Genomic DNA, 22,156 nt, shown 5'->3' with positions numbered 1-22,156 from the left:
GTGGATATGCCCGGGTTTCTCTCAAAACCAGACTACATGAAGAATATATATCACTATTGGCTTATATTATAGCTGTGGGGGGCTTTCAAAAACATCCCAGTGCATGGCATCATTCTACAATAATAACATGGATTATAAAGACTTCACTAATGGAAAATACATTCAAGTAGTAGGCTAGACCTAACCTTACCTGATGCCACTGACCACAATATAGCCTAATAAATGTGTCATAAATAATAACTCCATACATGTGGAATGGGGGTTAAATTCATCTTAACATGAAACTCCAAATGATGCAACTGTCTTAAAAAATATATTTAAAAAATAGAATCCATAATAATGCTACACAATCTGCGTTCCCGTGAATTCATAATTCAACTGGCATCTTTGTAGATTAATTAAATCGGTTTATCATAATTGAACAGTGGTGGAATGGAAAAGGTACTCTACTCACGTTTTACTTAAGTAAAGTAAAAGTCCAGAATTCAAAATGTACTTGAGTAAAAGTACCAAAGTATTGGTATCAAAATGTACTTAAAGTACCAAAAGTAGAAAGTATACTCATTATGCAGAATGTCCCATTTCACAAGTTCTCAAATGTATAAAATGTATACAAATCTTTTGAAAATAGCAGATCTACAAGCTCACAATGCGTCGCATTGCGACGCTTTGTGAGCTTGTAGATCGGCTATTTTCAAATGGCTGAAATGTATACAGGGCTGAAGTGGTAACTGTATGTTTTGTAATAATAATAAAAATCTACAAAGTAACTAGTACAAGTTTTCAAATAATTGTAGTAGAGTAAAAGTACAATTATTTGCCTCTGAGATGTAGTGGCCGTAGAAGTAAAAGTACTGAAAATTGGAAATACTCCAGTAAAGTAAAAAAAATACCTCAAAATTGTACTTAAGTATAGGCAACAGTAGTCTACTTGAGTATAGATCAGTGGTGGAAAAAGTACTCAAATTCTTTACTTAAGTAAAAGTACCAATACTGCAATATAAAAATACTCTGTTACAAGTAAAAATCCAAAATTAAAAATTTACTTGAGTAAAAGTACAAAAGTATTGGCATCAAAATGTACTTAAAGTACCAAAAGTAAAAGTACAAAATATTTGAAAATAGCCGATCTACAAGCTCACAACGCGTCGCGCTGCGACGCGTTGTGAGCTTGTAGATCGGCTATTTTCAAATAGCCTATGTATAAAATAGGGCTAAAGTGGTTAATGTATGTTTCATTATATCATAGTTTATATCTGAAAAGTAACTAGTAACTAAAGTTTTCAAATAATTGTAGTGGAGTAAAAGTACAATATTTGCCTCTGAGATGTAGTGGAGTAGAAGTAAAAGTATTGGAAATTGGAAACACTCAAGTAAAGTACAAATACCTCAAAATTATACTTAAGTACAGTACTTAAGTAAATGTACTTAGTTACTTTCCACCACTGGTATAGATACTTTACACCACTGGTGTTAAAGTTGTCCACCAGGTAGAGCTATCATCACTTCCTTTGATGCATGCTGCTGATGCAGAGATGAAATAAAGATAGAATCTAAAGTAGAATGTCCCTCATACCTGTCCTATGGCTCATAATGAGGCACACTGATTCTCAACATATGGTCCGGGGACCACCGGCGGTCCAAATCGACCCTTATGGGTCTGTAACTGAGAGTGTCCAAATAGCTACACAACATTTGTACACTCTCAGAGTTTAATTTAGCCTACATTATAGATTGGGCTCTCAAATGGGGGTCCGTCGACTAATGCATATGAAACTGGGGGTCCTTGAATAAATAAATAAAAAATACATATAAACATAGAATACCCCTCATATTGTCCAATGGCTCATAAAAAACAGTGGTGGAAAGTAACTAACTACATTTACTCAAGTACTTAGGTAAAATGTTGAGGTATTTTTACTTACTACATGGAGTATTTCCAATTGTCAGTACTTTTACTTCTATTCCACTATATCTCAGACGCAAATATTATACTTTTACTCCAGTACAATTATTTGAAAACTTCAGTTACTAGTTACTTAGTAGATTTTGATTATTATTACAAAACATGCATTACTCACTTCAACCCTATACTTCAGCTATTTGAAAATAGCAGATCTACAAGCTCACAATGTGTCACTTTGTTGTGAGCTTGTAGATCTGCTATTTTCAAAGCATTTCTATACATTTGGAAACTGAAATGGGACATTCTGCATAATGAGTGCTTACTACTTTTGGTAGGCCTACTTTAAGTACATTTTGATGCCAATACTTTTGTACTTTTACTCAAGTAGCCTACATTTTGAATTTCGGACTTTTACTCGAAACAGAGCATTTCTACATTGCAGTATTGATTTGGACTTTTACTTAAGTAAGAAATGTGAGTACTTTTTCCACCACTCTCATACTTATCTTGTGGGTCATAGCCTATAATAGTAGAATACCCCTCATATTGTCCTATTATGACTCATATAATTGTAGAATATCCCTCATACTTGTCCTATGGCTCATTAGCCCTGAAATTGACTGTCATCATGACAGTCATGGCACAACTTGTCCTGGTTTAGTACATTTCTCCATACAACCCGTACATATACACAAACGTTTACATTTCAAATATAAAGTGCTGATGCCACGGCCACGGATGTAACAAGTTGAAACGCTTGGGTCTAAGTACCCGTATCTTCCGTATTGTTCAATAAAAAGCATTTTCTCATACAGTTATAATGTATCAGAGTGCAATACACCTCTCAACCGATAGGGTCGCGTAGTTGAAAGCATATGAAGGACATTTTAAGAAAATGGCCACCAATCGGATTAAAATGCTTTTTATTGAACAATACGGAAGGCATGGGTACTTAAACCAAAGCGTTTCAACTTGTTACATCTGTGGCCGTGGGTTAAGTACTTTATATTTGAAAACTAAACGTTTATGTAGATGTACAAGTTGTAAATAGAGACATTTCTAAAACCAGGAACAAGTTGCGCCATGACTTTTGTGACAGACGAGCGTCATGTGAGCCATTATAATGGCTCATATAGTAGAATATCCCTCATACTTGTCATATGGCTCATATAATAGTAGAATATCCCTCATACTTGTCCCATGGCTCATATAGTAGAATATCCCTCATAGTTGTCCTATGGCTCATATAATAGGCGTATCTCACAGATGACACAGCAGCAGGCTACTACGTTATTTCCCACCTCGGACAATGCAACAGAGATTGCGCAATTTACGCTAATAGGCCGGAAGGAACACAATGCTACTTACTTACAGGAAAATAGTTCTCTTAAGGAATTACAACATAAAAAACACAGCTAAAGTAGTTTTAAGACCATTTCACAATTTCTGGGAAGGACAGGAACTAAAATCCCAGCATTATGTCAGAAGACTATATTATTCTGTTTATGAAGCATAATCTATAGGCTTCAGACAAGCAGTGGTGGAAGAAGTACTCAGATCTTTTTACTTAAGTAAAAGTAGCAATACCACAATTAAAAGTGGTATTGCAAAAGGTCTGTGTTCAAAATGTTACTTGAGTAAAAGTACATAGGTATTGGCATCAAAATACTTAAAATACCAAAAGTAAAAGTAGCCTAAAATGTTTGAAAATAGAAGATCTACCAGCTCATATTGCAGTGGTGCAGTGGTGTAAAGTAACTAAATGTACTTAGTTACTTTACACCACTGATCATGCAGTGTCGAATCATCCATTTACTCATTTACTCAATAACACATGAAAGCATAATAAATAACGCATTAATAACGCATCAGAGTGTTGATTTAATTTAATTTCCTATTTTACATTATCTTTACTCTCTTTACACCCTCCCTTTATCTGAGCTGATATGCAAGCACAATAATGTGTTTCCTTTTATCTATTTGTTGGGAAAAATCAATAAAAGAATAAGTAGTCTAATAATAATAATGCTAATAATGCTAATAATAATAATAATAATAATAATAATAATAATAATAATAATAATAATAATAATAAGTGGTGGAAAAATCAAAAGAATAAGTAGCCTAATGATTAAAAAAAAAATCATTAGAATAATAATACGTGGTTAATAAGTGGACACTAAGTTTGTAGATACAACATTATTATTTATTCTAGTTCATGCATTCTCATGTCATGAGTCCTGTAGTCGCCATGACAACCCCCCCCCCCCCCCCCCCCGGGCCCTCAACCAATGACAGCTCTAGGGGATGGTTTTAGTGTTGCCATGTCCGCTTATCATAAGCGACTTTGGGCTTGTTTTTCTGTAAAGTCGTTTGTAAATATTGGTAGTTCTTTGGGCTTAATTGTTTCTAAAGCATAGTTACTTATTTGGCTTGTTTCCTAATCTTGTTTAAACCAGTGGTTGTCAAACATTTTCATGTCAAGGACCCCCAAATTAATATATATTTGTAGACCCAATTAACCTTCTGAAAATATTCAAAATTTTTGGGGGGGTTTTCTTTGAAAATAGCAGATCTATAAGCTGATCGCATCGCGACGCGTCGTGAGCTTGTAGATTGGCCAATCTACAAGCTCAGCGCCAATGTAGGTTTTAAAGTGCTCATGATGTGGCTTCTGTTGGGCTTGTTTTCATAGTCCTAGTCGCTTATTTCTCTCACACAATCTGGCAACGCCAGTCGGGGTTGTAAGTGTGTGTGTGTACCAGTAAAAAATTCCGCGTACTTTGTGGGGAAGTCCCCCCGCAGAGGAAACCCCCTATGTGTCTGAAACACTAACTTATGCGACTGATTTATGCGACCCTCCCTCCACTCCTGATAAACACTTCCACTCAGCAGCAAGCCGTAGAGAGAGAGAGCATACATTACACCCTTTTATTCTATTTAATACAAACCTCTCAATGCTGGAATTAACTCCTGTTTTCTCCGCCTTAAAGAAACCCCTAAACGATTGTGTCTAATAGCCCGGTAACCGGAGAAGTTCTAAAACACGCTCGCCCACCCTATTTTTTCCGCCGGACCCCACGCCCCCCCGAGCCTACTTATTATCGGGGGAATCGATACCGTGTCCATCGATCGATCGATCGAAGCCCAACAGCATACCGCGATGGATCACCATCATCACAGCGTCGGCGTGAGCGACCAGGACGCGACCAGAGACAACAAGCTGCGGAGCTTCAGCACTCTGAACACCCTCTACCACGAGACCCGGCAGGAGATCGAGGCTCTGAACCGGGAGATCCGCAAGAGGGACGCGGCGATCGCGGACCTGAGGGCGCGCCTGGCGCGCTACGAGAGGATCTACATCAACGTGGATCTCCTGCGGGATCAGGAGGAAGACAAGGAGAACCAAGGAGAAGATTCTTCTTCTTCTTCTTCTTCTTCTCCTGGATCCGTGCTGGTGGGACCGTCCAGGTCCCTGCTGGAGAGCCTGTGCAAGGAGATCTGCAAGCTCAAGCAGAAGAGGAACGAGGCTGAGGTCAGGGCCACCCGACAGGCGGAGATGAGCCAGCAAGTGAGTTCATATTTATAAGAACCTCACACTTAATTCAACTCCCTGCACATTTGATCAAATGGGTCCATTTGGTTACATTTGTACACTCTAGTGAGTTCATTCACATTTACACTGTAAACTGCTCTGTGGTGGGAGTTTTTTCAAAAAAAATTCAATTAAGTAAAAGTTGTACTTAAGTTAAGTGAAAGTAACAATGTAGAAATACAGTTAGTACAACATTTTACTTGAGTCAAAAAGTCAAAAGTATTAGCATACAAATATACCTAAAGTAGGCCTACCAAAAGTGAAAGTAGGTCTACTCATTAGGGCTTGTAGATTGGCTATTTTCAAAATTTTAAAAAAGTTTTTGAAAGTAAAACAAAAAAAGGCGAAAAAAAGTGATTAAATCCAAGAAAACACAACATCTATGCCAGATCGTGATATTACGATATCCCAAATCACATACAATATCTATCTATCTCATATCACAATAATAATATAATATCCATATTGCCCAGCCTTAATTTGCAGTGAGCTGGTAGACCTGTGCACTGGATTGGTTTAGGTGCATGCATGGGCCCAAACAATCTGGGCTACTTGCCAACTACCTTTGGCTAGTAAACCATTTCTATTTGTAATCTTCCAGATTCAATCTATGCATTCACACTCCTGTTAACATGCAAACAAGCTAGATCAGCCTTCATAATATTTAGAAACTTGTGAGGCTTTATTGTTCTTAATAACTGTTAAAAAAGTTTATGATCCAACAATAAACATGTTTACAATGCTATTATTAACACATAATAATGTTAATAAGCATCTTATAAGGACTCATTAGGGCATTATTAACTATGAATTAATGCTTCATTACAACAACCATTAAAGGGATAGTTCACCCCAAAAAAATCGATTAGTCACCCCATGCAGACTTCAATTTATGGATATTATTTAGTTTTTGTCGCATTCCTAAGCCAATAATTTGATGACCAGCGGACTGGTAGGCAGTGGTTCCGGTAGGAGACACAAAGGAGACTCTTTGTGTCTCCTACCGGAACCGCTGCCGGTCATCAAATTATTGGCTGAGGAATGCGACAAAAACTTAAAACATATCCATGAATTCAAGTCTCCATGGGGTGACTTATCGATAGAAACTTGGGGGTGAACTTTCCCTTTAGTTGTTACCCATATTATATGATATTGGCGCAGCAGCAGATTTGAACCGAAAACACACATGACACCTTCATGTTACGTGTTTTTCCGGTTCAAATCTGCTGCTGAGCCAATCAAAAGAAGCTATGAGAAACTGACCCGGAACAGGAAATGTTTAAGTCGCCTTCTGGAAAAAGGGATCTACAGTGATGCACAGAGCCTATTTTCACTACTAAAGAAAACGTCGTTCATTAATCGTAATCCAGGCAAAAGTTTGAAATAATCGCGACATCGATTTGAAGCCATAACGCCCATGCAGCCCTAACACGCATCTTCCACCTTTTCTAACCCATTGGTTCTCAAAGTGGGGTCCGGGGACTCCCAGGGGGTCCCAGGGGGTCCCCAGCAAAAGTAGTTAACGTAGCCTCACAGTCACTTTAACCACTTTATCCATGTATGCGTTGGTTATTCAAAAATAGCAGATCTACAAGCTCTCAGCGCGGCACAAAGTGCCGCGCTGAGAGCTTGTACATCTGCTATTTTTGAGAATCTTTGAAAAAAATATAGAAAATGCTGAATAATGTTTAATTTTAAAAAAAACATAAATCTTCTCTTCTGAGGGTCAATTTGAGTGGTCCTTGTAATACAACTCACACCGTTCTTCTAATAAACCTCCACAGGAGATCCAGAGGTTACGCGTGCAGCTGGGCGACATGGAGCGAGAGCTGGAGGGCGTGCGGTCCCATCCGGACCACCAGAAGGACCAGGAGATCCAGCGCCTGCGGACGGCCCTGGAGGAGAGGGACCGCGTCCAGGCCACCCGGGCCGTCCTCTGCAGCTCCCTGGCCGAGGAGGCCGACACGCTGCGGCGGCAGCTGGACGCCACCGTCAGGGTGTGCCAAGAGCTGCTGGGGAGACTGGAGAAGGACAGCGGCAGCAAAGGCCGAGCGGCGATGATGACGACGGAGGAGGAGATGCCTCGACAGCAGGAGTCTAAGGAGGTGTGTGTGCGCGCGCGCGCGCGCGCGCGCGCGCGCGTGTGCGTGTGCGTGTGTGTGTGTGTGTGTGTGTGTGTATTACTATACTTGTGAACACCAATTGTCCCCACAAGTAAAGTGTGGTCCTCAAGGAAAATGAAAAAAGACAGCTAAAGTAGTTTTAAACCATTTCACAATTTCTGGTAAGGTGAAGAATGAAAAGGAAAAAAAAGTTGCGTGCTGGTTGTCAGGCACCGAAAAATAGCCGATCTACAAGCGCACAACACGACACGTTGTAAGCTTGTAGAGCTGCTATTTTTCGGCTTTGGGTTACGGATAAACATGGCAAAGATTTGTAAAAATTACGATAAAACTGCTTTCCTAAAATGATGATGTCCTCACAGGTATAGTGATAGAAACGTGTGTGTGTGTGTGTGTGTGTGTGTGTGTGTGTGTGTGTGTGTGTGTGTGTGTGTGTGTGTGTGTGTGTGTGTGTGTGTGTGTGTGTGTGTGTGTGTGTGTGTGTGTGTGTGTGTGTGTGTGTGTTGCATTGCAGTGGTGGAAAGTATCTAAGCACAAGTTTCTAGGTGCGTTTACTTGATTATGTCAATTTTTTGATGCTCAGAGGCAAATATTTGAATAACTCCACAAGTTACTTTGTATATTGAGATTATTATTACAAAACATACATTAACCAATTAAGCCTAATTTTATCCTTCGTCTATTCAAAAATATCTATCTATCTCCAAATGATTTTCACACATTTTGAGAACCTTTGGAAAAACCCATGAAACATTCTGCAAAATGAGTACTGTGGTACTTTAAGTATGCTTTGATTACTTGATTGAATACTTTCATACTTTTAGTCAAAGTAAAATACAGGACTTTTACCTGTAACTGAGTATTTATCATAGTGCTGCTACTTTTACTCAAGTAAACAATTAAGTGGAGTACTTCTTCCACCACTGGTTGGTGTTGTAATGACTGTATGTGCAGTGACTTGACGATAATTGCTATGTTTACTGCGTTTGATATTTGCTTTGGTAATAGCGGGGACGATTTGTGGTTTTCCACTTAATGCTTCTGCTTTGGATGATGTGTGCGGTGTGTGTGTGTGTGTGTGTGTGTGTGTGTGTGTGTGTGTGTGTGTGTGGAGGGGAACTCTCCGCTTCTGGAATGTCCCGCTCCGTCTCGTGATTAAAAACAAGAGTTATATTGTCATCTTGGTTTTGGAAAGGTTTTTGAGGTGCCTGTTTGTTTCATCCTCCATCGTCCATTGTGTTCCAGATGACAGAGTCTCCTGACGTGGTCGCTAACGCCCAGATACGACAACTGGAGCAAGACAATCATCAGCTCAAGCAAAGAGTGACATATGTAAGGGGAACAATTAACTTCTTTTTTTTTTACTTCCAATTTCACTTTATTAATATAAGATCATCGATACTAAAACTATATTTTCCCGCTCTTCAGGTGGAAGGCCTGAACTCTAAATGGCAGAGGTACGATTCCAGCCGGGAGGAGTACGTCAGGGGTCTGTGCCAGAGGCTGAAGGAGTCCGGGGGCCTCCAGCGGGGTCTCTCATCCTCGGGCCCCCTGCAGGGGCCCATCCGGTCCGTGCTGGGGGCGCCCGCTCTGCTGCACCAGGAGATCGCCAGGCTCAACGGTCTGCTGGAGGAGAAGATGAGCGAGGCCACGCTGATGGGCCGAGACGTGGAGGATGTGAGGAGACGAGACCAGGAACGCATCCAGACGCTGGAACAGCAGGTAAGCAGTGTGTGTGTGTGTGTGTCACGATTATGATTACTTGACGATCAATTGTCGCTCAAATTATTGCGATTAACGATTTCATTGTGTTTCTGTCGTTGAACATTACGAATAAAAATGACCTTTCCGTTTGGATTTTAGGCTTCGTAAACAAAAGGTGCACAGGGCAGATATGGCAAATAACTCAAATGATTTAATAACTTTATACTTTATGTGAACAGTGGAAATAGCCGATCTACAAGTTCAGAACGCGTCACGTCGTGACACGTTTTGAGCTTGTAGAGCGGTCATTTCCACTGTTTTTGAAAATGTTTGAAAATATACGAATGTTTTTCAACATGGAAATGATCATGACGATTATGCCCCAAAAATTGCGATTATCTAAAATAATTGCAATTAGGCGATTATGTAATAATTGTGACAGGCCTAGTGTGAATGTGTATTTAGGAATGCACATTTATGTACAGTATCCATCCATCCATCTTCAACCGCTTATCCGGAGTCGGGTCGCGGGGGCAACAGTTCCAGCAGAGAGCTCCAGACCTTCCTCTCCTGAGCAACATTAGCAACTTCCTCCTGGGGGATCCCGAGGCGTTCCCAGGCCAGTGTGGAGATGTAATCCGCCCATCTGGTCCTTGGTCTGCCCCGGGGTCTCCTCCCAGTGGGACGTGCAGCGAGGACCTCCCTAGGGAGACGCTCGGGAGGCATCCGTACTAGATGCCCGAACCACCTAAGCTGGCTCCTTTCCAAGCGAAGGAGCAGCGACTCTACTCCGAGTCTCTCCCGGGTGACCGAACTTCTCACCCTATCTCTAAGGGAGATGCCAGCCACCCGTCTGAGAAAACTCATTTCGGCCGCTTGTACCCGCGACCTTATTCTTTCGGTCATGACCCACACTTCATGACCATAGGTGAGAGTAGGAACGAAGATTGCTCGGAAGACCGAGAGCTTTGCCTTCTGGCTCAGCTCTCTTTTCGTCACCACAGTGCGGTACAGCGACTGCAATACCGCTCCTGCTGCTCCGATTCTCCGGCTGATCTCCTGCTCCGTCCTCCCCTCACTCGTGAACAAGACCCCGAGATACTTAAACTCCTTCACCTGGGGCAAAGCCTCATTCCCTACCCGGACTGCACAATCCACCGGTTTCCTGCTGAGAACCATGGCCTCAGATTTGGAGATGCTGATTTGTACAGTATGATTGTGTACAGTATGCATACTGTATGTTTGTGTTTGCAGTATTTATATGCAAAGGGTGTAAATATTGAGGTAGGGGTGCTATGTGCGTAGATATGTGCTATGTGCGTAGAATCGTAGATGTGCTATGTGCGTAGATGCTGCTTATTGCACGTGGTTTATAGTACTTCCCTTTAGTTAAAGGACGACTTCACCCATGTTCAACCAAAAGTAGCAATACCAAGCCACACCACCAAGCAACACACCAAGCTCACAACACATCGCAGCGTGCGCTTGTAGATTGGCTATTTTCGGTGCGCAACACCGGCACACAACTAAGTATAAATCAAGTAAAGCTCCAACCATAACCCCTAAAGCTAACCTCTAAATGCCTAACCCTAACCCCAACCTGAATATTGTCCTAATTGAATTTGTAAGCCTAACTCCCTAAAACCTTAAAACAACCATTTCTTCTTGTGAGGACCAGGACATTATTGTCCTCTCTATTTCTCAACTCCTACTATACTTGCGGGGGATATTTGGCCCTCACAAGTAAACATGGGCGCACGCCTCGCACGTACGTTCACACACACACGCACACACGCCACACACTAGATTTTGTGTATTTACTATTTATATAACAGCCCATGGATAAACAGCGTGTGGTGTGTGTGTGTGTTCTCCTCAGGTACTCATCTACACAGAGGACTTCAAGTCGGAGCGTGCGGACAGAGAGCGAGCGCAGGGCCGGGTCAACGACCTGAAGGAGGAGCTCTCCAGACTGCAGCAACAGCTACACAAACAGGTCAGACAGGTCTGCACAACAACACCCAACACAAACATGTTGTTCATATCATTTTGACAGACACATTTTGATATCCTTAACCCATTGAGACCTGGAACTGTGTCATTTTTAGATTTGAGCTAAAAAACATTATTTTATACTTTGGGCTATTAAAAAATAGCAGATATACAAGCTCATAGCGCGGCACCGAGTGCCGCGCTATGAGCTTGTAGATCTGCTATTTTTGAAAAATCTTGAAAATGTGTGCAAATCTTTGAATATATATATTTTTAAAGCGAAAATTTTTAACTCAAATCTTTGCTTCTGGGGGGTCCCTGGAACAAAATATTTTGATGGGGATCCGCGGCCAAAAACATATAATTTTGGGGGTCCTTGACATGAAAAAGATTGAGCACCATTGATATAGAAACATACGTTTTTCAGAATACTGTTGAGATTTAGGAGACATGTAGAATCGGCTTCAGGTCTCAATGGGTTAATCGAATTCCATTTAGTCTTAGTCACATCTTAGACACAAACAGGTCAGACAGGTCTGCACAACAACACCAACATGTTGTTCATATCATTTTGACAGACACATTTTGATTTCCTTTCAGTCGTAGTCTTTTGAATCGAATTCCATTTAGTCTTTAGTCACATTTTAGTAATCTGAAAGGTTAAAATGTTAGTCTAGTTTTAGTTGACTAAATGTCATAAGATTTTAGTCGACTAAATCTACAGTTGTCGACAAAAAAATGTTTTTGGCGGGCCGTGACGGCGTCGTAATGCCTGATTTATACTTAGCTGTGTGCCGATCTACAAGCACTGTGAGCTTGTAGATCGGCTTTTTTCAAGCTATAAAACGATTTTGGTTTCCACCCGACAGAGACGATATACTTGGTCATGCGATGAATAGTGAAAATAGCCAATGTAACAGCTCAGTGTCGATCGTCTATCTTCGCTATATTTGAAGACTTTGAAAATGTATTTACTTGAAAAGATATAACGACATAGCCCAAAATAGGGACGCCAGACTCAAAGTGGCTAGTCGGAACAACGCGAAAGAAACCCGACTAACCTTGAACTGATAATAACGTTGGATGTCATGGTTTCAGGGAGCGGGAGGAAGAGACAGCAGAGAGACGGCTCCGGTGTGTCGCGTCCACATCGGACACAGGATCTCGTCGCGGCGGCACAACAAGGACTCTACGGAACAGTTCCAGAGGAGCGTGGCCGACCCGCCCAGACGACAGGGCGTCAGCGCCGCGCTAACGGCGCTAACGGCGCTAACGGCCACGGCGGTGCCCCCCAGCCCCAACTGGACTGAATGCCGGGGCCTGTCGGACCTACAGTGCCCGCGGTGCCTCACCACGTTCGAAGAGAACGACGCGGCGGAGTACCTGAACCACTGCGAGGAGTGTGCCAAGCTATGATCACTCAAAACAAGCTATGAGCACTCGAAAAGGCACCTTTGAGGGTAACCCCCACGAGCACCAGCCGCCTCTGACAATTCCTGAGCACTGAAGAACAGCACTACATGTCACATCCAGACGGATTATGTTGTCCTTGATGACAGTTGGGACGGAGAGACGGTGAAACTGCAGTCGGCTCGTCCGAGAGTTTTTGGGTGTCACAGCGGGAGTACTTGGTGAGAGCTAGGCCGATTATTTATGAAACAGTTTTGGACATATGAGGTTTCGACAGAGACGTCATGTTATTTCAAATGGATTAGAATTGATTTATGCACTTTTTTTGATAAGATATGGTTTCAAAACATCAGCCAACTTGGTGGTCTAGGACTCTCCAAAATCGGGATCGCCGTCGGACACTAAGATCTGCCATCGGGCCAGGGCTCTGGTGTCTGTCAAACGGCTGGGTGTTGCCTTCATGGTTGGACAGTGGATGTCAATGCAATATATCATTGCCATATACCTCAATTTATCAAATTCTACGTAAACCTTGTTGCACTTTCTTGACGTGTTGGAGTAAGTGATATTTTTGTCGTTAAAATAAGTGTTAGATACCTCTATATTATGATAGTAATCATTACATCATCACTAAATTGTGTTTGTTCCATAGCAGGGGTCTTTCCCATCTCTCCAGCCGTTTAGTAAACACAGAAAAAAAAATCTGGTTAGGATACCTAATCTTATCCAATCAGGAGAGAGGACTCAATACAATACAGGATAAACAACTCTAAGCCTAATGAGGAGACAACATTTGGAGCTGGAACACTAACATTTTAATGGGATAAATTGGGTTCTCTCTTATGGTTGGATGAAATTGGTGACCCACCTGAAAATGTGTTCTATGTTTGCTAAAGAGTTGGAGAGACTGGGAGACCCCTGTAACTGAACGAACGAGTCTATAGTAATGATTATTACCAGAATATAGGGCTTTAACTTTTAAACTTTTTTGTGTGCTTGTTTTAACCGAAAACATCACTTTCACCCCCTTTAATGCAGGGGTTAGGATTTAGAGATTTGTAACGCATAAGCTTCTGGTTCTAAAATGTCTAGTTTGATGATATGGTGCTATTGTTTACTTGTGATTGATCTCTGTTTTTTGGAGGTCTAAATAATATTATATATTCTGAGAAACATAATTAAATATATATCACAGTATTATTATCTTAATATTTATTCTCTTCATAAACATACGTTTTAGGAAAGAAATATCATTATTAGTGCAATGTTTTGCCTTTTTCTGTCACCCGAAAATAGGCTGTTCCTTTTCTATCTGGTAAGGCAAGCGTCTGGGGACAAAAAGGGAAGTGAGTTTAGATTTGTGGAAAAAAGAGAGAACTGCATCTGAACTGAGACTTTGGCCTCGATCTGACGTTTCTCCCCCATTACTGTCTTGAGCTGGCAAAGAATTATTTTTTTATAATAAAAGATTGTTGTTTACTACTTTCTGCATCATATGGTGGTGATTTACGAACTGTAAAACAAAACGAAGAAATGTAACTGAGATTTGTAATTAGTTTGTCAAAACTGTCGTCAACATGGACCTGAAATTCTGAACGCAAACCCGCCTAGACAAACCACGAAAATGTTGACCATAGCCGGAGTGTGTATGTATGCGACTGTGTCCGTGTGTCACGTGTGTACGTGTATGTGTGTGTATGTGAGTGTGTGTCTGTGTGTGTCTGTGTCTGTGTGTGTGTGTGTGTGTGTGTGTGTGTGAGAACATGTGTGTACACAGTGGAAAACCCCTTCTGAACTCAGCCTGAATGGGCACGCTGTTAGTGTGTGACTGCCAGATTCCCAGCTGTTGTGTGTCTGAAGTGAACGCGTACGATAGAGAGAGAGAGAGAGAGAGAGAGGACTGAAGCTCTAGTTACAGTTAGACTAACCTACAACTAACTACTACAACCGGGCTTTAAAGATCCATTAGCTCCCCAGATATCGTTGTTGTCGGGCAGAAACCTCTTATCTCCATATTTTAATTTTTTGAGTTTTTTCCCCCCCGTAAGATCTACAGATCTACAAGCTCGAAATGTTTCGAGCTTGTAGATCTAATGCTTTTGATGCTTTTGAATTTGTGCCCTGAAAAGTAACAGTTTTGGACATATGAGGTTAATTGAACTGTAAAAAAGAAATCGTAGATTTTTTAATACAAAATAATCTATTTCGGGGGACATTTCATTTTCAAATTTTGTTCAAAATAGTGAAAAGAGTCGATCTACAAGCTCACAACGTGTCATGTTGCGAGCTCGTAGATTGGCTATTTTCGTAAAAATGTATTATCCGATTAATGGAAAAAGTTAATAGTCAATGGTTGCAGCCCTAGAGAGCTGTGTGTGTGAAATTGCTGTGGGTTTGGTGTGGAACAGAGGTGTGTGTGTGTGTGTGTGTGTGTGTGTGTGTGTGTGTGTGTGTGTGTGTGTGTGTGTGTGTGTGTGTGTGTGTGTGTGTGTGTGTGTGTGTGTGTGTGTGTGTGTGTGTGTGTGTGTGTGTGTGTGTGTGTGTGTGTGTGTGTGTGTGTGTGTGTGTGTGTGTGTGGACATCCCCTCCTGAACAGGAAGTAGGGCGTTTCAGAGGGCGTGCAGATCAAACAGGTCTTTTGTTGTCGGCTACGTGTGCGCATGACCGTCATGCCACCATTGTTGGTTCACCTTCATACAAGGAAATTACACTTTATCATGTGATTGTTTTTTTGTTATGTAAATTACACGATAAGTTCATTAACAGATCAACTCAATTCAAATGTCAGCTCTTAACCACAGTGGTGGAAAGTAACTACGTGCGTTTACTTAGTTAAAAGTACTGTGCAAGTACTGTACTTACAGTAAGCAATTTTTATATATTGTATTATTCATTATACTTCTACTCCTCTCCATCTCAGAGGTAAATCTTGCACTTCTTTTTTATGCGCTACAATTATTTGAAAACTTTAGTTCCTCGTTACTTAGATCGTCTATTTTCAATACTTCTTCCAGAAGTCATTGTTACAGTCTGAAGGTTACAGGCTGTTACATTAAACAAAACCCTAAGGTAAGTGGGGAACATAGAACCATGGGGAACATAGGGATGATCCTCCAACGGGAGACACAGTCTCCTCTGTAAATAGCAGATCATTGCTGTCGTGGATCTGCCGTTTTTTTTATTTGAATCCTGAAAAGTAACAGCCTTGGACATATGAGGTTTCCACCCGACAGAGACGTTATCTACCCTGGAATGGGGGTCTCCAGGGCCACACATAAGAGTGGAGGATTCACTTTGAATCTTTTGAGGGCCGGTAGTGGTTCAGGAGCTAAGAGAACGGCCGCTTGGGGGATCGGAAGGTTCCCCGGTTCGATTCCCCAGCCAGCTTGATTCACCGGCTCCCTCTGTGCTAGTGTCAAACGTATCCTTGAGCAAGGCACTGAACCCCTATAGCCTCGCGAGCCAGACTGTTGCCTCCCACAAAAGAGCAACGGAAGCTCTGAAAATGATCAGAGGATAAAGCGGATGTGATGTGACGCCTCCTCCCCGCTTCCATTTCGTCTTTAATATAATATAATATAAATCAAAATAATCAAAGCATGTATATAGCTTGCTGCTTAGCAGAAATGGAAATTCTAAAATAAAATGTAAAGATATTTTAAAATATATTTTCGTGAGCGGAAATAAAAACAGCTTCCGTTCTCGGCTTTCGGGGATGTTGAGTTCCAGATTCTATATAGCATTGGTTCTCAAAGTGGGTCCGGGGACCCCCAGGCGTCCTTGGGGGGTTCCAGGGAGTCCCCAGCAAAATGTGTTAATATAGCATCACAATCGTTTGATTTTAACCTTTTATACTTTGGCTATTCAAAAATAGCAGATATAGAAGCTCATAGTGTGGCACTGAGTGCCGTGCTATGAGCTTGTAGATCTGCTATTTTAGAAAAATTGTGAACATTTGTGCAAACCTTTGAATATATACATTTTTTAAGCAAACATTTGTAACTCAAATCTTTGCTTCTGGGGGTCCCTGGAACACAATATTTGAGATGGAGGGTCCACGGCCAAATACATGGAATTTTGGGGGTCCCTGACATGAAAAAAGTTTGAGAACCACTGCTACAGTATTTAGCCTTCGGATATTGTGGAATTACAGTTGTCTGGCTACACGAGACCACCAAACCCCTAACTGCTCGTGATGAGCAGGTTGGTGCCTTGCATGGGTTCCTCCGCTATGTGTGTGTGAATGGGACGTAATGCACATAATTGTAACTGGCTTTGGATAAAGGTGTGATGATATAGAGCACCGAAGTCTGACGCAATTTACGCATCCTACCTGGGTCGCGTTTTTTTTCTTTCTGAATTCCCATAGACGTGTTTAATATCGCGTCAAATAAGAACTGTGTTCCAAAAATAAACAAATATCCCGGCGGTTTGACTCTTATGGATATGAAGCATCAACTGACGGTGAGAAAACGCTAATGTTACTTCCGTCAAATTAGTTTAATTTTTGCCAGAAACAGACTGTATCAAATATGAGTGACTGACTATCATAAACGATATACAGAGCCACCTCCCTGACAATATCGCAGAGACAGTTTGTTTATTTTTGGACCACAATTCTTATATGAGACAATTCTAAGATGACCCAATGTTATATTCTCCATAGAGAAATTACTTCCGCGACCCAGGGGATGAACGAGTGACGTCAGGACTTCTGTACACCATTTACTGTTAGCAAAGAGTACTGAACTCCCACGAGACTCGGCGGTGAAGAGAGACAGAACGGTTTAACCACATGAAACTTATTGTCTCTGTTCCGGGGTGAACATTCTACGAGAGTAGCTATTTCTGGCAAAGAGGCCTACAGTATGTTCTACATCTGTTCTATTATACTGCACCTTATCTACACATCTGCTGCTATTATTAACTTGTTACCTATATGCTATAGCTACTGTATGTATGTATATGAATATATTTTTCACTGCATCTCCTATCAGGAACATTTGATTATTTGACTTCTATCCTTCTTCCTTGCTCCTCGTTATATTGTCTCTGTCGGGTGGAAACCTCATATATCCAAAACTGTTAGTTTTTAGGATTCAAATTCAAAAGTAGCAAAAGTAGCAGATCGACAAACTCAAAACGCGCCGCGAACGAGCTTGTAGATCTGCTACTTTTGATGCATGTGTGACGCTGTAGTATCAAGTAGGGCGTTCATTACGAAAAAAAAACGAGTATGGAGATGGTTTCTGCCCGACAACAACGATATGTAGATTCTTCCTCCCTTCCCGAAATCTACAAATGGAAACAATAATAATAATAATCGCCCACTTATTGCCACCTGTAAGCGTGTGAAAATAAAGCTGGTTCTGTTTCTGAAAGAGATTCGGTGTTGAGGGGGGAGGGGAAAAAAAGAGGGGGGCCTAGTTTAGAGCCCTGGGGGACCCCGGATCAACTAAGTATAATAGGGGTTTAAGTGGTTCAGTGGTTTCAGAAGTTGCCCCATCAGCCAATTGAGAACCTTTTGGTACGTATGACACAGTGAAGCACATGATCAGTTTTACTCATCGGGGGGGAAGATATTTGCGGCCAAATTAATTCCCAGCTCTCTCACTCATTTACATACAGAGCAGCTTGAATCACCAGGCTCACTCAGACCGTCATGTACTTTTTGTGTTTTTTTCGTACATTAATGCCCTACTTGATCATACTACAGCGTCACACAAATGTGTGTATCAAAATTGCAAGCTCGAAACGCGATGCGAAGTGACGCCCTTTGAGCTTGAAGATCTGATATTTCGCCATTTTTTTATTTGAATCCTGAAAGGAGACGAAGTACAATATTTGCCTCTGAGATGTAGTGGCGAAGATGTGAAGTATTTACCTTGTTTATTCATGCCGGTCTATAAACTGAACTTCAGCCATCAGCCATTTTCGAAATAATTTGATGCATTTTGAAAACCTTTGAAACAAATAATAATCTGAGTACTTCCACCATTGTCAGAAGGCAACCTTTGAGGTGACACACGGCTGAATGGCAACACACACACACACACACACACACACACACACACACACACACACACACACACACACACACACACACATACACACACACACACACACACACATACACACACACACACGCACAGGGGTTTGTGGATGAGGGGGTGGGCTCTATTATAAGCTGACAACTTCTGTTAGCGTTTACACACACGCACAAACGCACACACGCACGCACGCACACACACACATGCTTGAGTGATCTTTCAACTAGATACTTTCTTACCCTTACTCAAGTCATTATTTGGATTAAGACTACTTTTACCTCCACTTGAGTCATTATTTTAAAGCAACGATACTTTTACTGAGTACAGCCTTTTGACTACTCACATGATGGCCTTACAAAAAGCTATTAGTGCGCTGGCAAGGGATTCTCCCCACACCAACACACACCTACACATTTACAATAGCACAGTTTACACATCCACACACACACACACACACACACACACACACACACACACACACACACACACACACACACACACACACACACACAGGCTCACTAAAATAGACTCAGAGTGGAAAGAGTTACGTGGCTCACAACATTCCCTCGCTACGGTCAAAAAGGAACCTTTTGTCTGTAACAAAAGACACACGTCTTGATGAGAGGAGGGTGTAAATGAAGTCAGGTGATGGTGGTGATGATATAGCGGCCGGTCCCTTTCTGAATGGGGAGGGGACTTTAATGTACTCAGGATAGTGGAAGAGGTATTTTTACGTTATGTAAAAGTAGCAATGACACTGTATGAAAATACCCTGTTACAAGCAAGAGGCCTGTGTTCTAAATTTGACTTGAGTATTGGCATGAAAATACACTTACATTACCAATATAAACCGTGAGAATCGTTTGATCGGTCTACAACGATCTGACGCGTTGTAGACCAGTTATTTTCGAATAGTCGAAGTATAAAATAATATCTTAAGTGGCCACTTAAACATATTTAAACATACATTAAGCATGTTTTGTAATACTAAATAAATAAATAAATCTGCAAAGTGACGAGTAACTAAATCTGCCAACAAATAATTGTAGTGGAGAAAAAAATTACAATATTAGTCTTGCCTCTGAGGTGTAGTGGAGTAGAAGTATCAAGTATGACAAAAAATGGAAATACTCAAGTAAAGTAAATTGTCTCTGTTGGGTGGTCCAAACCTGTTACTTTTCAGGATTCAGATTAAAAAGTATCAAAAGTAGCAGATCTACAAGCTCACGTTTCGCGTCACGTTTCGCGTCACGTTTCGCGTCACGTTTCGCGTCACGTTTCGCGCCACATTTCGCACCACGTTTCGCGCCACGTTTCGAGCTTGTAGATCTGCTACTTTTGATGCTTTTGTGTGACGCCGTAGTATGTACAAGTAGCGCATTCATTTATGAAATAACACTTAAAGTTAAAATATGGAGATAAGAGGTTTCTGCCCGACAGTAACAAAATGTACCTCAAAACTGTACTGAAGTACAGTACTTAGAGTAAAGGTACTTAGTTACTTTCCTTCACTGAAAGCACCTTCTCAAACAGACTGGGACAGCTCCGGTCTGAAACTCCACATAGACAGAACGGATAGGTAATGTAGATGATTGATTGAATACTTTGTTTAGACGTTTGCAGAGAAAAAAGCACATGGAAGTACAGTTTACAATACAAGGTCAACTAAAATGGATTGCCCAGGAAAGCGGCAATGGCTTGTTTCAGGAGATCAGTAGTTCTCAAACTTTTTCGTGTCGAGGACCCCCACATTGATATGTATTTGGCCGCGGACCCCACATCTGAAAACGTTTTGTGCCAGGGACCCCCAGGAGAGAAGATGTACGTATGTTAAAAAACAATTCCAAATGATTCAAAAGTTTTTCCAAAAGTTTCAAAAATAGCAGAAGCACAAGCTCGCAGCTCGGCACAAAGTGTCGCACTGCGAGCTTGCAGATCTGCAATTCTTGAAGAGCCAACGTATAAATGGATAAAGTTGTTAAAATGATTGCGATGCTACGTTAACTCCTTTAGCTGCAGGGACCCCCATCAAACCTCCCCCAAAGGACCCCTGGGGGTCCCCGGACCCCACTTTGAGAACCAATGCTGTTAGATAAGGCCCTTCTTAAAAATGTATCTCAGAAACCTTCTGAAACACATTGGGAAAAGCACACAGCCTCGCCTCGGTGACAAGCCATCCAGACAGACACACACAGAATGGATGGATAGATCAGGGGCCTTTAATCTGTGTGCGTATCTGAAAAGAATGGGAATTTCCCCGTCATCACAAGGGAATTCCCAACAAAACAACGCAGACAGACGCTCTCTGGTCGACTTGAAAGTGCAGTACAGTACACACACACACACACACACTGGAGTGAAGTGAGGTGATTATTTTAACTTGTACATATGCACGGGGGTGGGGGGCTTGCGGATGAGGGGGTGGGTTCTATTATAAGCTGACAACTTCTGTTAGTGTACACACACACACACACACACACACACACACACACACACACACACACACACACACACACACACACACACACACACACACAAGTTTTCACCCCCAGGTTTTCAAAATGTTGTTAAAATCTTTCACGAACAAGAGCTACAAGCTCACAGCGTGTTGCATGGCGAAGCGCTGTGAGCTTGTAGATCGGGTGTTTTCGAATAGACAGAGTATAAAATAGGGGCTTATTCGGTTAATGCATATTTTGTAATAATAATCTAATAATCTACAAAGTAACTTGTAACTAACGTTTTCAAGTAACCATAGTGGTGTAAAAAAGTGCAATATTTGCCTCCGAGATGTAGTGCAGTAGAAGCGTAAAGTATTGGCAAAATGGACATACACGCAAGCAAAGTAAAAGTACCTCAAATGCACAGTACTCGTCGTCTCTGTCAGGTGGAAACCTCATATGTCCAAAACTGTTACTTTTCAGGATTCAATTTCAAAAACAGCAAAAGTTTCAGATCCACAAGCTCAAAACGCGTTGCTTTGCGCCACATTTTGAGCTTGTGGATCTGCTACTTTTGATGCTTTTTTGTGTGACGCTGTAGTATGATTAAGTAGGGCCTTGATTTACGAAAAAACACAAAAAGTTAGAATATGGAGATAGCAACGTTGTGTAAATGTACTTAGTTACTTTCCCACCCCTGCATAGAAGTCCTTACTTGGCCCACTGGCAGTCACGAAACACCACAGTACCTCCATTCCATGTTTGAGGATGGGGGGAGGACGGGGGTGTTGTAGGGGTGTGTGGGGGGATGTGTGTGTGTTGGGGGGGGGGGGGGGTTTCCCTGCCGTGTGTGTGTGTGAGCAGTGTGTGCATGTGATCCTGAAGCGCTGCAGGCAAGGTTGACAATGAAAAGATTCCCCTTACTGATTACAAGC

General features: G+C 41.6%; 1 protein-coding gene across 2 annotated transcripts; it reads left to right on the top strand.

The window, feature by feature from the left end:
• The first annotated feature begins 4,773 nt into the window (after nt 1-4,773).
• tnip2 (TNFAIP3 interacting protein 2) lies at nt 4,774-15,967 on the top strand. 2 transcript variants are annotated; one of them, XR_013934308.1, is made up of 7 exons: nt 4,774-5,477; nt 7,286-7,606; nt 8,870-8,956; nt 9,053-9,346; nt 11,208-11,324; nt 12,419-12,997; nt 15,949-15,967. XR_013934308.1 is itself a non-coding variant. In XM_080447184.1 (6 exons), the coding sequence occupies exons 1-6, from the start codon at nt 5,070-5,072 to the stop codon at nt 12,734-12,736; spliced, it is 1,545 nt and encodes a 514-aa protein (XP_080303310.1). In that variant the 5' UTR covers nt 4,774-5,069; the 3' UTR covers nt 12,737-14,167. The 2 variants fall into 2 exon arrangements, 1 of the variants encoding a protein (XP_080303310.1); XM_080447184.1 differs by lacking the exon at nt 15,949-15,967 and having other exon boundaries at nt 12,419-14,167.
• The last annotated feature ends 6,189 nt before the right edge of the window (nt 15,968-22,156 follow it).

This window comes from Gymnoscopelus braueri, assembly GCF_963280865.1.
Source record: "Gymnoscopelus braueri genome assembly, chromosome: 2".
NCBI lineage: Eukaryota > Metazoa > Chordata > Actinopteri > Myctophiformes > Myctophidae > Gymnoscopelus > Gymnoscopelus braueri.
Note: the sequence above shows the minus strand (reverse complement) of the source record. Positions and strands in the feature narration are given on the sequence as shown.